Source organism: Epinephelus lanceolatus, chromosome 14 (genome assembly GCF_041903045.1).
Source record: "Epinephelus lanceolatus isolate andai-2023 chromosome 14, ASM4190304v1, whole genome shotgun sequence".
Taxonomy (NCBI): Eukaryota; Metazoa; Chordata; class Actinopteri; order Perciformes; family Serranidae; genus Epinephelus; species Epinephelus lanceolatus.
In genome coordinates, this window is record NC_135747.1 from 22,614,711 (window position 1) to 22,631,944 (window position 17,234).

The 17,234-nt window shown below is 40.8% G+C and overlaps 1 protein-coding gene across 1 annotated transcript; it reads left to right on the plus strand.

Annotated features, from left to right (window-relative positions):
- The first annotated feature begins 887 nt into the window (after positions 1-887).
- ttc21b (tetratricopeptide repeat domain 21B) lies at positions 888-17,167 on the plus strand. The gene is made up of 29 exons (XM_033612769.2): positions 888-1,083; positions 1,483-1,612; positions 1,720-1,830; positions 1,945-2,111; positions 2,253-2,375; positions 2,774-2,931; positions 3,549-3,633; positions 3,763-3,861; positions 3,980-4,172; positions 4,278-4,375; positions 4,494-4,694; positions 4,947-5,076; positions 5,158-5,315; positions 6,525-6,749; positions 6,886-7,124; positions 7,577-7,649; positions 10,013-10,123; positions 10,210-10,348; positions 11,982-12,088; positions 12,224-12,412; positions 12,629-12,739; positions 12,832-12,913; positions 13,021-13,171; positions 13,255-13,416; positions 15,300-15,495; positions 15,836-16,060; positions 16,209-16,329; positions 16,427-16,494; positions 16,575-17,167. Exons 1-29 carry the CDS (start codon positions 1,060-1,062, stop codon positions 16,650-16,652), a joined length of 3,954 nt encoding a protein of 1,317 aa, XP_033468660.2. The 5' UTR covers positions 888-1,059; the 3' UTR covers positions 16,653-17,167.
- The last annotated feature ends 67 nt before the right edge of the window (positions 17,168-17,234 follow it).

The window sequence follows — 17,234 nt, forward strand, 5'->3', positions numbered from 1 at the left end:
CTGGCTGGATGGAAATATGTTTCCACTGTACATGGTAAACTATAAAGATGCGTTAATAGGTGTCAATTTGCACCAAATGTGTTGTCGGGTTATATAGTTTCTATTAGCCTACACATAAACAAAAATAGGAGAAGTTGTTGACATCAACTTTCAATGTATTTCTGAGGAGGTTAAACACTGTAGCTCTGGTAAACAAGCCCTGTGGTCACATAATCCAAACTCACTGAGTGTAACCCAAGCCACTGAGCTCCCTGAAACAATTTCCATATATTCAAAGTAGATTTAACCTGCTTTGACATGCAATATTTTTTTCTGCATGTTGCTTCAAGTTGTTTGACTTTCTATTTTGTGTTACATGGCTCATGGTAAAATCCAACAATTAGTTCATATAAAGGCGATAAACACTCCTACACTTCCTACCACCATCCGAATTATCATTATCATTGGTACATTATTATTAGTAGTAATGGTGGTGGTGGTAGTAGTAGTAGTAGTAGTAGTAGTAGTTGTAGTACTGTAGCAGCTGGTGGTAGTAGTAATTTTAATAGTATCTCATTTTATAAAGGGATGAGTACGCCACCTAGAGATACAATGGCGACACTAGCGCGTCTATATTATAGAGATGGCGGTTTTTGTGTTTTATATTCCCTAAATTTCGTCTTTCAGGCTCGCCACCAGGCTAAGAGACTGACACTTTTCACAAACCATTGCCCAAACGAACCTTACCAAGTAAATATTAAAGGATACAGAAACAAACTAACGAATAATCATTAAGAAAGATATCAATTATATGTCAATATACTAAACGAGGCAGGGTGTACAATCAGATAGCGAGGAAGCGGTGCCTGACAGGAAAATCTCAGGGTTTAAGAACACTCTGTGACGTAGGGGTTACTAAGTTACCGGGCAACGCTTAGGGACTCGATGCAAGATGGCGAAAACACAACGAAAACTGCTATAATATCGTTGTTATGCTAAAGTACAATGCAAAGGGAGTTGATGGTCATTTATTATAACGCCATTTAACTTACCGTTTAACCACAAAGCGTCTCAGCCAAGATGGAGGATGAAGAGACAACGCTGGTAAGCTAACGTGTTCTAGTAATTTAACTTAGCAACTGAAGGCTCCAGATAAAACGCTAAAGCAGTCCGGGTTGTGGCAAAATGATACAGAGAAGTAACCTAGTTAGCTATAAATAAGAGAGGAACTTTCGTCAGACCTTTCGAAATGATTAAAAATCATAATAGCTATGGTAGTGCCGAAGAAATGATAGCGGCTAACGTTAACATCGATGACGTTAAGTTAGCTAACCTACTGAAGCTAAACGCAGGGTTCCTGTTTTAACTTTGACGTTACATTACTTTGTTCTGTACTGACACAACATTGATTGCAGCAGCGTATTTATCAAACCTTTTTTGTTGCTGTTAGCTATCACTACCTCTAAACTACAAATGCTGTGTCTTCTTTCTGTTTTCCCACAGGCTCTGATCAGGTATTACTGCTATGACAAGTATTTCAACCACGCTGCAAACGCTGCAGAAGCTGCACAGAGAAAATTCGGCAATGATCCCATCTACAGTTTTTTCCATGCATATGGCACCCTTATGCAAAGTAAGCTTGAGTGAATGAAATAGAAATAATGATATATGCCATTTCTGGTTAGACTACTGTCTCTTTGCCATCTGTCATACATACACTCGTTTTATTTCTTACTTCAGATCAAATTCAAGAAGCCACAGCAGAGTTGGACACAATAAGAGATAGCCGAGATGTGTCTCTCTGCACATTAATGGCACTTGTCTATGCTGAGAGAAAAAAGGCACACCCAGGTAAATCAGCATAGATAATCCTATTTATTCATGTCTCATATATTTGCACAGCGTCTTTTACAGGATTGGACACACCTGTTGGTAATACAGTAATAATTGTCTTTGTATTTACAGACCGAGAAGTCATACAAGAACTAGATGCCAAGGTCAAAGAAGATCGTAAAAGTGCATCTCCCAAGAGTCTGTACTATGCTGGGATGTTTCTCTGGCTATTGGGGCGTAATGATAAAGCAAGGGAGTACATTGAGAGAATGATCAAACTCTCCAACAACTCTAGAGAGGTAAGAATGACATTTTTGTTATACATTTGAGAGATGCATCAGTATTACTTGCATCAGTCTTGAAGTGTATTAATTATAACAGGGGCATTCTGGCTTCTCAACTATTTTCACTCTACATTTGGGCTGATATTTGTTGTCCAGGGGATAATCCTAAAAGCCTGGATAGATGTGACATCTGGTAAAGACGCCTACGCCAGAAAGGCTGGAAAGTACTTCGATGAGGGACTGAAGGAGAGAGCAGATGTTTTTGCCCTGATGGGAAAGGTGAGATGGGGATTAGAAACCCATATTGAATAGTCTTCCTCAGTCACAGCTGAATATGTTAAGATGCTATCTTTTCTTATTTTTCCTATGCCTCTTTTAGTACTTGCTGCATTTCTAATTTTTTTCTTTTATTTGATGTGTCCCTTGCCAACACTGTGATTGGTGTATTTTTACAGTGTAGTTCAGCTATTCCATTCAGCATATGAAATATGTTCTTTTCAACTCTTTTGGACACAACGGTTTGGATTATGCCTCCGTAACTTTTGAAATACTGCTTCAATTGATGTTCTTGTTAGGTTTATTACCTTAAGACTTGGTACTGGTTTTTAAAGTAACAGTGATATTTTGTACTAGCATGGATGTATTATACACCCTAAGTAACATTTTTTCTGTTCTAGGCACAATACTATGAATATCGTCAGAACTATTCCGGAGCGCTGGAGATGGTTAACCAGGTCATCGTTAGTTTCCCTGGGTTCTTGCCTGCTCTCATCAAGAAGATGAACCTGCTGCTCAGCCTTCAAGACTGGGAGCAAACCATAGATGCAGCACACAGGTAACTGATAAGGTGGTTAGGAGGTTTCTCCCAAATCATACACAGGCCATGTCTTTCTCAGTGCAAGCTAACACGAGGGTTACAGTGTCTCTGCTGAGATCACAAAGCGCAAAAAAACATTTGTAATCTCTGCCAGGGATGTATAAGAAACACAGTCTGCCTTTACAAACAGCTCAGCATTCAAGTGCAAATGAAACACTAGCATGATGCCTCAAACCAGTGCATACTGATTAAGCCATTGTTTGTGCTTGCCCCTTTGGACCTTGGCCAGTGTCAGACAGCATAAAAAGGCCTTTGAGCCAAAGTGCAGAAGTCTAACACAATTCCAAGGATTTCACTGCTGCAAGTTTGTTGAGCAGGAAGAAAGGTGATTACTCAAGTTGCGCCAAGCTTAGGGTCGCTGTGGTGCCCTGACTGGGATGTTGTGAAGTGGGAGGGGTGCAGGCAGCATACAGTATACATCCTTCACAGTTCCTTTTAGTTTTAATGTTATTTGTCAAGGTGCTCAACACAGTACTGCAGCAGTATCATATATTCTATTACTATTAATCAAGGAAATCCAAGTGTGTTAAGTGTAGGAGATGGACTCATTCACGGCACCTTGTGTCATATTTCAGGCTTTTACAGAAGGATAAAAATAACCTGGAGGCACTGCGGATGCTAGCTCTACATTCTTTATGTAGAGATGGAGATATTCCTGAGGTAAAGCTCACTATTTCACATGTTCATACTTTGAATGCAAATCAGTAGGCATTAAAATAACATACTGGCATTCATGATGGAGCTGATCAGTTTACAGAAGCTGTTTTTTTTTTTTACCCTCCTTGGCAGTCGGTAAAGCAGCTTTCAAACCTCACCAGCAGCTTGGAGATTCTGGAACCACGCAACCCAGAGCTTTTCTATAGGATGTCTCTAGCCTTCACCCGTGTTGTAAGACAATTTTCAGTGTTCTTTTTTTCTTAATGCAACAGTTTTGATTATCTTTACTTTTGTAGAGTTGTTTGATTTGCATGGAATTTCAGCATTTAGAGTTTTCTTTTTGTTACAGTGTGGGCGAAATGAGAAATTGATCGAGCAGACGTTTAGGATGGTGGAACGAGCCTTTTCTGTGGCATCAGGGGATTCGGATTTAGCCACAGAGTTAGGCTACCAGATGGTGCTTCAGGGCAGAACCAAGGAGGCTATGAAGTGGTACAAGACAGCCATGAGTTTGGACGAGACAAGTGTTTCTGCTTTGACTGGTAACGTGTTACAAATATTAATCTACTGTCTACATGATGTTCAAGGACCATACGTGCATTTTTCAGTTGTGAAGATATATCTATGTTTTCATTTTCATTACGCAGGTATAATTCGTTGCCAGCTGATGGAGGGCCACCTTGAAGACGCAGAGCAACAGTTGGAATTTCTCACAGAGATCCAACAATCTATTGGAAAGTCAGGGGTAATGTCTCTTTATAAAAGCTAACTCTATGACATGTCTTTCCCCCTAGAAAGAGTATCCCAGAGAATTACGCTTATCATGTTTTAGACTAATTTATTATGCTTTTTTTTACCCCCAGGAGTTACTATACCTACGTGCCGTTCTGGCAGTGAAAAAGCGTCGGCCTCAGGAAGAGGTGACCAACCTGTTGAATGATGCAGTGGATACACACTTCTCCACCCTGCAGGGTCTGCCTCTGGGAGTGGAGTACTTTGAGAAGCTCAACCCCGACTTCCTGTTGGACATTGTCAAAGAATACCTTGCACTGTGTCCTGCTACGGTACGACTGGGAGACTCATTAGTGACAGGGTGTCTGTTGATCCTTAAAATTTCTATGTAAATGCCTTAAATTTCAGCAGTGCAGGAGAGCCTCAGTCAGTTATGAATTTATTTTGCCACTTATGATCATGTTTTTAACTTAAAAGATTTTGGGAATGTATGTTAGGGATATGTTTTCTGTTGTAGTGAGACTCATCGTAAAAAAGTCTGTGGATCTCTGCAGTTAATAAAACTTTAACGGTTCATGTTTTAGCCTCCAGCCCAAGGCCAGCCTCCAGCTCCTCAGCTCCAGCACTGTGCCACATTGTTGGATACTGTGGTCAAGATTGTACCAGGTCTCCCCCAAGGGGTCTTCCTGCTAGCCAAAGTCAGATACCAGTCTGGTGAGCACTGTATTCAAAATATGTTTTGGGTTCTTTTCTGCAAATGCTGTTTTAAACTACATCACCTCTGTGTTCATTTAGGTGACATTGATGCTGCTCAGAGCAGTCTACAACACTGCCTGGACCAGTGTCCTTCTCATGCTGATGCTCATCTGCTGATGGCACAGATCCATCTATTGCAGGGTAACTTCACGTTGTGTTCCCAGTCTCTTGAACTCTGCCTCAGCCATAACTTTGAGGTAAGATCCCCATCATCATGGGCAGTGTTATTAGCTGCTAAATCTTTACAAGGCAGAATGTGTTCAGGCTCTTATTTGACTCACAGAAAATGTGAAATACACTGCAGCTTGGCCACCATGTTCTGTAACAATTAAGGGCACTGATCCAGTGCCCGTTTAAACATGCCTGTTCAGAATGGGCTGATTTCTTTGGCTCTGGTATTGATGCATTCAGCCTTCTTGAAAATTGATTGTACAAACAAAAGTTTGCCACGTCCAATACCAGCATTCCCAGTTGGAAAAAGGGTGAAAAAGTAAAGCAAGACAGCATTTGCCCGGGGCCTCCAAATCACTAAACAGCCCCTGGAAAACACACCCAAGTTGCAGCTACTCATGGTCAGAAATACAGCTGAAATACACCTAGCAGAGATCATAATTTCCAATTAAGCATATTAATCACTTGCTTTGACATAACCACTGCATTATAGAGTAGAACACGGATTTACTTAGCAGAAGTGTTTTGTGTGTGGTTTAATTTAGTATGTCAAACTTATGCAGTTTGAGTTGCAGTTGCATTGTGGCACTCCGTCTGTATGCTCATGCTTGTTGACTCCAGGGAAGTGAAAAGAGTTTGATTTTAATGTTAGTATCCAGCATTCAGCAGTAAAGTGAACTCAGTCTACAGAGCCCTGAAGCCCCGCCCCATCTCTGCACAGCAGTGTTCACTTGTTTATTGAAAGTTTATTAATATTATATGTGTGGCGTGTCCTAATTGCACCAAATTTGCCAGCAATACACCCGCCAAGTGTGAAGTAGATCAGATTAACGACTCCCACGATATGTGAAGGACACACAAACAGAGATTGCTTGATTTATAGTTAGTTACAGAAGTATAGTAATACAGAAAACGATGTCGGAGTCACATCTGGTAAACAAAAAAACCCTTGGCGTCAACAGAAGGGAATTTTCAGGATATTTTTTTAGCAGTGTGTATTAAATGCCAGCAGTTAAGAATTGTTTACTTAGTCAGGTTTGGCCTCTTAAAAGCTGCAGTAGTTTGAGAGTAAGTCAAATTAATTCAGAATCAATGTCAGTGACAGTTTAAGTGGATAAGGATGATCAAAAAGACTTCTGTGGTCAATGCTGCTACAATCAGGAACTCAACAACAGAATTTTCACACATCCTGATATTAGTTAATAAAATAGGTCATGACTTCTTGTCCATTCCAGATTCGAGAGCATCCGTTGTACCACCTGATCCAGGCTCAGGCTAAGAAGAAGATGGGTGAGCTGACAGAGGCAATTAAGACACTGCAGATGGCCATGAGTCTTCCAGGTGTTCGCAGAGCTGGATCCTCGTCCAAGTCCAAAAGCAAGAAGATTGAGCTGAGTCCTGCTGACTGTCTCTCTGTGTTTTTGGAGTTAGCTGAGGCCCTGTGGCTCAACGGAGAGCAGGTAACATTACGAGTTTTGATGTAAGAAGGCTTGTATATGATACTGTCCTGTTTCATTTAAAGTAGTCTTTATTAAAGCTCAGTGTAGACAATTTAATTTCGGATTCATTGACTTATAAATGGGTTTAATATTTCAGCATGAAGCAACAAAGGTGATGCAGGATGCCATCAATGAGTTCTCAGGAACCCCGGAGGAACTACGTGTCACTATTGCCAATGCGGACCTGGCCCTGCTGCGTGGTGACACGGAGCTGGCACTAAGTATGCTCAGAAACATTACCCCTGAGCAGCCCTACTACATCCAAGCCAAGGAGAAAATGGCAGAAATATATCTGAACCACAGAAAAGAGAAACGTCTGTATGCGAGCTGTTATAGGTGAGCCGTAAATTTGGATCCAAATGACGAAAAAAAAGCATGAACTGAAATCTTGATGTGAGATAGTAGCTGAACATATGAGCGACTATACTCTCTGAAACCTAATGCATTGTAAATGTTTGTCTGAACGGTAATGGCTGAAACTTAATTAAATATGTGACTCTAGTATATCCAGCCGTAGTGCGCCAACATTTCATCCAGCTGCGTCTGTAGTAGGATTTAGACGACCACAAGCATAAAGTAAATTCAATAAAAATTTAACCCAAGCCATTCATCCAGTAAAGGTGAAATGTGCACAGTTGCCTCCAGTCCTCTGCTGGTCTCTGATGCTACATGTATTAACAGCTGAGACCTAGTAAAGCATGACTGAACCTCAGACCAGCAGAGACATACAGTATGCCTGCATAATGAAGCACACCATATGTGATGTGATGTCTCTGTCTTTTCTCCAGAGAAATGGTGGAGAAGCTGCCCAGCCCTCACACATATCTCTTACTAGGTGATGCCTACATGAACATTCAAGAGGTAAGTGGGAGATGTGATGTGATTCATTCATGTGAGATCTTTTGTGTCACATATAACAACTGATTTGTATGGATATTGACTTACTGACTTAAAATGGCTTTGAAGGTGCTACATGATTTGAATAAGCATATTTTTTTGTAATGAGTTGTCGAATCCCAGTTTTATCTCAGCTAAGCCTTTTTATACCTTTTCCAAAAAGTCAGAAGTGTAACGAACAGGGTTCCCACAGATCCTTAAAAGGTCTTAAAGGGCATTGAATTTATTAATATATAATAAGGCTTGATTGGTGTGATAAAATGTCTTAAATCAATCTTTCAAAAGCCTTAAATATGCTTAGAAATGCAAAGTATGATTTTTGAATTTTATTTTTAAGATGTTGCATTTTAAAATCTCAAAATAACTGGTAACATCTGTTTTTCTTAGATAATTTACAGTATGCCTCTCACATTAACATCACACAGATCGGGCAGTGGAACCAACATCACTTATATTTTGTTTACAGTTCCGAGCAGAGGATCCACTGTCTGCTAGCTAGCCGTCACTCTACCCTATGCGTCATGTCAAAGTGCAAATTCAACAAAAATTGGCTATTTTATCAAGATTTTGCGGCATGGCTGAAACCATGGCACAGCAAGGCGGTGCATTTGAGCCTCTGTGTGTTTTGACCAAAAAGTTTTTCAAACTCACGATAGGAAACAAGGCAGTTGAATCCAATATGCAGAGTGAGAAACACAAAATTGCCAAGTTTTACCAACAAATGTCAGGTATCCCCCCCCCCCAAAAAATGTTAAAACAAAAGTGCAAAATTTTCCCTAACCCTACATAATTGATGTCAGTTAATGTGTTGTGTTCAGTTTTGGTTAATGTAAAATTCGCTTAAATATATAAAACCGAGAGGCATTGAAAAGGTCTTAAAAAGTCTTAAATCTCACTTCTCTTAAACCATATGAACCTGAAAAGCTGTCCTTGATAGAGAGATTATAAATAGAGTTATGCACGTGCAGCCCTCATGCAATGTTATCACTACTGTTCCGAGTTTCATTATGCTTCTACATTCCTGTTTTTACCGTACATGTAAGGGAGCCTTCCTGTTTTCTGATCTTTATCATTCTGCTGTAATGAGGCTCATCACCAAGGTCTTACCTTAGATGATGAGAATATAGGAGCACACAACGTCCCGTTTCTAATCCTTGCCTTTTGAGAGCAGTATGATGAAACTCCAAAGTTTTGGGTGAGGCTTTTCTGTAAAATAAAGAAAATGCACAAGGAACGCTCCAGAACGTTACTGCACATATTCCTCAAAGAGGAGCCCATTGGGGCGTCGGTGGCTTAGTGGTAGAGCAGGCGCCCCATGTACAAGGCTGTTGCCGCAGCAGCCCGGGCTCGAATCTGGCTCATGGCCCCCTGCTGCATGTCATCCCCCCTCTCTCTCCCCCCCTCATACTTACCTGTCCTGTGCATTAAAGGCAAAAATGCCCCAAAAAATATTTAAAAAAAAAGAAGAGGAGCCCATTTATGGCAGGTCAGGAATCGACCACAGTGATGGGGGAGTGAGCTATCAAACTTCTGTCATTTGCTACACAGAGTTAAAATGCATTTATCTGAATAGTTGGGCCTTTTGTCAGTTGTCCATGTGTCCTGGAAAACCTGGAAGATTGTACACTAGTTTTCAAGATGACATCTCAAATATCAGAGAAGAAGTTAAATGTTCTGGAAAATAATGTGTTGAGAATAAGAAAGATGAAGAAGTTATGTTTACAGCTATGTTTAGGACTAGATAAGAATCAAGTATTTGAAATACACCCACAGCATGGTAGTTTACAGGGGATCATTGTGACACGGTATTTTATTTACAGTATACAAAGGAGGAAAGAGGTTAAAGGGAAAGAAGCATATACATCAACTAGGTAATACCGCAGAAATAATTGAAGAAAACAGTTTTCTCATTAGTGAGCTAATCCCTATAATCGTAAATAACAACAAAATTCTCCTCAGAAAGTTGAAATAGTGCTTAACAACGAAAAGGGACACATTGTGCCTGCATGTAGGTGAGTAACGTTTGTTTGAATGAATCAGGACGTCAAAGAGCAGGAAGTACGGTCACCTACATGATTATAAGGGAGGTCAGGCATGTTGACACATACTGTGGTTGTGGTGATAGGTAAGATGTTGCCATTCAAGGCTAAAAATAGATTTTACAGCCCCGATTATCAGAAAATGTCCTAACCTTAAGGTGTTTACTGCACGTTCTGAACTATTTGTAATCAATGAAATGTATTAGACTTCCTGAATAATATTTATAAAAACTTCAAACCAACAACAACTTGCGACACCACTTCACCATGTCATGTGTTTATCCTCAGCCTGAGAAAGCCATTGAGGTCTATGAACATGCTCTGAAGAAAAACCCCAAAGATGGTGCTTTAGCAAGCAAGATTGGGAAAGCCCTGGTCAAGACTCATCACTACGTCAAGGTTTGTGTTGCACACTCATGTAAAGACAAACACGATCAACTCACAGCGGAAAAAAACAGTGTTGACTCAAGGTTGCTGTTACACAGGCAATAAATTACTATGAAGCGGCCCTGAAGACGGAGCAACAGAACTTCCTGCGCTATGACCTCGCTGAACTGCTGATGAAGATGAAGCAATATCAGCGCTGTGAGAGAGTCCTGCAAGAAGCTCTGGCCCATGAGCCAGGTACTTACGACATCACTATATTGCACACACAGTAAACTCCTGGCGTCAAAAGTACCACAAGGGAATCTAGTCATGATGATAAATTGTGCACTTGAAAATAATGCGTCAGTAGAAAAAACATGGTGCAAAGACACAAAGATACAAAGAAAATATCAGCAAAGATTGTTTACCGCAATGCCAAAGTGGTCTCTTTTTTCAGAGTTCCCATGGACCCTTAAAGTCTTAAAGGCATTGAATTCATTATTCTAAAAATAAGACCTTAATTGTGTATTAAAATGTATTAAATATATCTTTCGAAAGTCGTAAAGACATTGAAAGTAATATTGTTTTTTTATCTGACGTTGCATTGTAAGATCTCAGTCTAATTGGTTAATAGCCATTAAAAATGCCCAGAGCAGTGGATCCACTGTCTGCTAGCTAGCCGTCACTGTACCCTGGACAACATGCAGAAGTGCAAATTTAACCACAGTTGGCTACTTAAAGTAACACTTACCTTTCTGGAAATTGTACATTTTTCTTTGTTTAGGTTAAAATGCTATTAATAAGCTGATGGCACACTAAAATATAAGTGAATTCCACCAGAAATAAAAACTCATAATTATACCATTCTCATATGGTTCAAAGAAAACTCTGACCAATCATTGCATTCAGGCCGAATGCAATGATTGGTCAGAGTTTTCTCCTGTCCTGTCTGTCTTCCCCAAGTGGAGGCCTCTGACTGACGTAACCGCTCGTGTAGCATTAAAGGACAAATAAAGAAGTTCAGTTCGTTAGTAACGTTATACATGACAACACACCATCCAGTTGCTAATGGCTAACGTTAGCCTACTGTAGCGTAGCCTCTGAAACATTAACATTATCTTCCTAGTAATGTTAACTCAACTATCTAATGTTAGTACTGTAACCTTATTCTAAAACTCATCAGTCATCACTGACTCCGGTTGAGTTTTAAAACCCCGGGGTTGCGTTTGATTGTCTTGGTTGTAACGTTACACTTGCTCTCCTCTTCTGTGTATCTAACGTTACCATGCCAGCGCCTACGTCTATCATAGACGTAATGAGGACGTAATGGAGGAGGGGGGAGTAGGCCGTTGGAGGGTGGTGGAGTTGCAGTAGGAGAGGGATGGGACTTTGGAGGGAGGCGGGAGTTGTGGAAATTTTTTCTAAGTGTTGTGTGAAATGCAAGAAAGGTAAGAGTTCCTTTAACCAAGAAACCAAAGAAACCAGTACAAGGCAATGCACACAAGGCTTGGAATCTGTGCATTTAATGCAAAAGGTTTTTCAATCAAGGCAGTGGAATCCCACATGCAGAGTGAGAAACATGAAGCCGCCAAAAAAACTTGCCAACAAATGCCAGGTATTTCCCAGTTCTGTTCCACCTTCGTCTCCAGCACATGACAAAAAGTAATGTTTTATGCTACAATAAACATTTGGCCAAAACTGTAAAGCTGTTCTTAAATTTCAATCCAATTGGCATTGAAAAGGTCTGAAAAACTTCTTAAATCTAACTTGCTTTAAGCTGTAGGAACCCTGAATTTGTAAAGCAAGTCAAACGATCTCTATGTTTAGCTGATTGTTTTTTGTTTGTTGTTTTGCTGCGTCTTTGACTCCTCTTTTTTTCTGACTTCCTCAGTGAATGAACTGCCTGCACTCTCAGATGATTGCCGTTATCTGGTCCTGTTGGCAAAGATCCAGAATAAGGTTGACAAGAATGAGGAAGCTTTACTTTCCCTACAAAGAGTAAGTGTTTGCAGCTATCTTTACACAGTTTGTATGAAATATCCTCCTGGTCTGCCTAAAAAGACAGTCATAGAGTAACATGATCAAGACAGTGTTATTGTTTTCAAAGTGAGGTTGTGTTTTTGCCATGTATAGGCTCGGGACGTGCAGGCCAAGGTGCTGAAGCGGGTGCAGTTGGAGCAGCCTGACGCCGTCGCCGTGCAGAAGCAGCTTGCTGCCGAGATATGCGCTGAGATCGCTAAACACTACACAAGTCAGAGGGGCTATGAGAGAGCAGTCAAATTCTACAAAGAAGCTCTTGTGTATTGTGAGACTGATCGCAAGGTCAGTGCAGCTGAATCAAAAACCTTCTGTGTACTCACTGCAGCTGTGGTCAACAAGCACTGGCATCTTTTAGAGTCGGGCGCTCGTGTTTGTGAAATTTGGTGATCTTAGTTGTTTATGGTTTGTTTTAAGGCAAAGGTCTGATTTATCTGGAGGACATTATTCTACTAGGAATGTTGTCACATGAATCCCAAGGCATGCACTCCTTTTTCCTAGGTGATGCTGGAGTTGGCACGGTTATTCCTTACTTTAGACGAGGCTGATGCGTGCCAGGAGCAGTGCAGCATCATTTTGAAGAATGACCAGTTTAATGAAGATGCAACTCTGGTTTGTTTCTTCGGTCTTTGACCACACTTTTAACCATAAGCTTTTTTGGAGGTAGTTCATACAAGTTTTTTCTTGCATATTTTTGTCCTTAGATGATGGCTGACATTATGTTTAGGAAGCAGGACTACGAACAGGCAGTTTTCCACTTTCAACAACTCCTGGAGCGTAAACCAGGTGCAACAGAGTCACATTTCAAAAAAACTGCAGTGGATGTAAATGTGAATTGATGATTTGACCTTCTATAAATGGAAAGCATAACAACTTACATCTGTTGCTCTCAGACAACTACCCAACACTGTCACGTCTCATTGACTTGTTGAGGAGGGCCGGGAAATTGGAAGAAGTTCCCAGATTTCTTGATATGGCAGAAAAACATTCTTCCAGGACTAAGTTTGACCCCGGGTTCAACTACTGCAAAGGACTTTATCTTTGGTAAGTTTGGGGGAGTGTTTCCTTGGAATATGGCGACATCTGTTTTAAGATTAGTGACTAAACGTGTTCTTCTTCCTGCTCAGGTACACAGGAGAAGCTAATGATGCTCTGCGGCACTTCAACAAAGCACGGAAAGACAACGATTGGGGTCAAAATGCCGTGTATAACATGATTGAAATCTACCTAAACCCTGACAATGACACCATGGGAGGAGAAGTGTTTGAGAATTTAGATGGTGAAATTGGGTGAGTGGCAGTAGAAGCATGCTAAGACTCAAGACTCAAAGCTAGGGCAGGCAGTTTTCTAGAAAAAGCATACCATAATTTGAAAATACAGCCCTCCTCCTGCAGCTCTTCTCTCTCTGTCTGAAGCCCGCCAGATTAGCAGTGGCACATACACACACTTTATACAGTCACCTGCGCGAGTACCAGTCATTCATTTCCATCTTCCAGAACATAATTGTTGTCCTGTTGCACATACATGGTGGCAGGTCTTTGAGAATTACTGTTGTTTTTCCTTTGCAAACGTGGGTCTGTAAAGCCCCTTGGGGTGACATACTGTGAAGGTACCAGTCCCCAAGATGGCGCCTATTCAGTCCTGGTGCATACGCCAAAAAAAGTTTCTAGCTTTCAGGCTTACTTCCTCAGTATGTGGCCCGCTGAATATGGGCAGAAGTGTTTCTCCCAGTGGCTCTGCCCGTGAGTTCCCGCTGGGCACATAGACTTTACATTGCGTTGACGTCACAGATTTTTAAATCGCTTTTTTCAGCTCAAGAAATATAACCACCACGGATTAAAAGTTCTTAATAGAAAGAGTCATATTGGTCTAGTTTGCGGTTCGAGATGTCCTGTCAGCAGTTTAAGATGTCTCATTTATACTCATTTATACTGGGGAAAATACTTCAGGAATTTTCAGGGAATTTTTTGTTGCTATACTGCGAGTGGCCACTGGGAAAAATTGGAAGCAAGGCTGAGCAGCGTTCCTGGAGGCCTGCTATGAACTTGAGTAAGCCACAACTGTGAGCCTTTGACTCTCAGAAGGCTAAATTATAAGAATCATTTTCTCTCCATCTCTAAAACAAGTGGCAATATTGGCATTTTATTTTGTTTATTGTCAGACCTTCATTTAGACTTTCTTTTTAAAAATCTGTCTTTTTGGGTTGCTTTGCAGTGTAGCCAGTTGTTACCAATGCTTCAATAGCAATTTTGTGTGCAGAATTTTCTGTAATGGAGTCAGGTTTCACCATCAAAAGGAACGTGCACGCACATCTGCATTTGTAGAACAGCCAATAAGAATGCCCTGTTCATGGTACGGCCTGTGATTGGTCAAAGTCTCCCGTCACAAGCTTGTTTTTCTAGAGCCTGAAAACAGAGCCAAAAGGAGGTGCAGAAATCTAGCGTTCTCTTAGTCCACTTGAATTACAATATGCTCTAAGGTTACCAAAAATTTTTTTCCCAATGAGGGTTTAAAAAAACTGCCTACCCTACCTTAATACAGCTTATATTATTTTGTTGGACTTCATAGCCTGGTAAGATCATCCTGATGACATGAGCTCATTCTGTTTCGCTCTTGCAATCAGTCTGGACTCGGTGTTGACCCTAACACTTCCAGTGGATGGGAATACTTGCCTTGACAGACAAACTCCTTCGGCCAATTAGCGTAACAAAACACTGGGGAACATCATCATCACCAGCGGATAAATCAAGATTTTGCCAAATCCAGTCAAAAGAATGGCAAAACCTTTCCTCCAAGAAACTCAGCATGTGCATACTCATGCTTAATTGTTGTTACTGACTCTATTTCTGCAGTAACTTCACCTATTTCTGTGTTCACTTTACTCATGTTAGAGTTAGCGCTTGTTGCATTGGGAGCCACCGTTACTGTTCCGCAAGCTGTGGCCTGCATTTTACATCATCAACTATAATGTGGTCCGTGATTGGCTGCTTACGTTGTGAACTCAGGTGGATCCCTGATTGGCCCCGATTGGATTTTAATTTCTGAATACAAGGCAGGTTGGCACCAATTCCAGACTGATACACGGAGCAAAACAGAATGTTGAGCTCACGTCATCGGGATGGTCTTACCAAGCTACAGACTTCCCTCTAATGCTGACTTTGTCTCTCACCAGGAACTCCACAGAGAAGCAGGAGTCGGAGCAGCTTGCCGTGAGAACAGCCGAGAAGCTGCTGAAGGAGTTAAAGCCTCAGACACCGGGAGGACACATACAGCTCCGCATCCTGGAGAACTACTGCATTCTGGCCACAAAACAGAAGGCCAATATAGAGAAAGCCCTCAGTGTTTTCACAGAGATCGCAAACAATGAGGTAAGTAAACCCCAGATGGTGTAGCAGAGTTACATCACTCTCTCTTGTGTAAATATACTCACACCAGGAGCTGTGCATTTATTCAGGCTCCCCCTTTTAATGTCAGTCATTCCATCTGGTTGTAAACTGAACACTACACTGTATCAGGCCGAATTTTAATGGAGCATGGACAGTATATGGCATCGCTTGTGCAGTTGTAGTTAAGTTATGTGAATTGTATTTGTTAAAGAGACTCTTTATGTACTTAAGTAAAGCTGAGTGTAAACAAATGGAAGTGGGATAGTGGGGGAGGTGCTGTCAGATCCATCCTGTCTAACCAGGATCCTTTGGTTAACTTCAGAAGGACCATGTGCCAGCACTGTTGGCCATGGCGACAGCTTATATGATGCTGAAACAGACTCCAAGAGCCAGGAACCAGCTCAAACGCATAGCTAAGATGAACTGGAGCATTGTTGACGCCGATGAGTTTGAGAAGAGCTGGCTGCTCTTGGCAGACATTTACATCCATTCGGGGAAGTATGACATGGCCGGGGACCTCTTGAAGAGATGCCACAATCATAACAAGGTCAGCCTGGAAGCACTGTCACTGCTCGAATGTTACACACAGTCCAAAACCTTTTCCCGGTATTTTAGTGATTTGCGTTACACTGTTACATAGAGGCTGTCTTCTGTGTACATTTCTTAGTGATAATAATTGCACTTTTTTTCCACAGTCATGCTATAAAGCTTATGAATATCTGGGCTACATTATGGAAAAAGAGCAAGCATTCCGTGATGCAGCACTCAACTATGAACTGGCTTGGAAATATGGCAATCGGACGAACCCAACTATTGGTATGTCAACCAAAATCACATGTCCAGCTCTATTTATAAGGACTAAAAGGATTAAATCAATTAAATTCCTAACATGTCATGTCTGTTTTTATTTCAGGGTACAAGCTTGCTTTCAACTACTTAAAAGCAAAGAGGCATGTTGACGCCATAGATGTGTGTCATAAGGTGAGACACCTGTGGTTGTTTACGGTTTGAGAGATTAGATCAGTATTTATACCGTGAATCATCTTTGCTTCCGTCCACAGGTTCTGGCTGCTCATCCAAATTACCCGAGAATGAGAAAGGACATCCTGGACAAAGCTCGTGCTGCTCTCAGATCTTAGTGTTTGAACTTTGTGTGACAGAGAGAGAGATAAGACGCCAATGTTTCTGTAATAAAATAAATTGCTTTGATTGAAGCTGCTTTTATTGTTTGGCTTTGGGTGACAAGAATGTGCAGTTATGTGTATTATTTCTGTGGGGAAAATCCCCTTGAACACACTGCTATGTAAATTTGAGTATATGAATAGCTGGTTGCTGGCAATCCTGAGGGGAAACAGTGCAGAGGGGTTCAGGCACATACCCAGCTGAAAGCATTTTTCTTTCTTTATTTTGGAACATGAAAACAAGTCAGTCTTTAACATTTACATTTAAGCTTTATTCATCAAAAATCAAAGTGTGGTCACCCTATTTTAAGATTTGATACATGATATATTCATATTGCCTTTGAAATGATGTCAAAAATATGAAATATTGTCATGTTTTATCTTGTGATGAATATTCATGGGATGTTGTTAATGTGGATGTGTTACTGTTAAGCTTTTATATGATAAATATTTAATAAAACAATTTAGATATATGACTGTTGCTTTTTGACCTGTTTTTTTTAATACTAATTATTTAAGTGTTAACAAACATGTGCACCC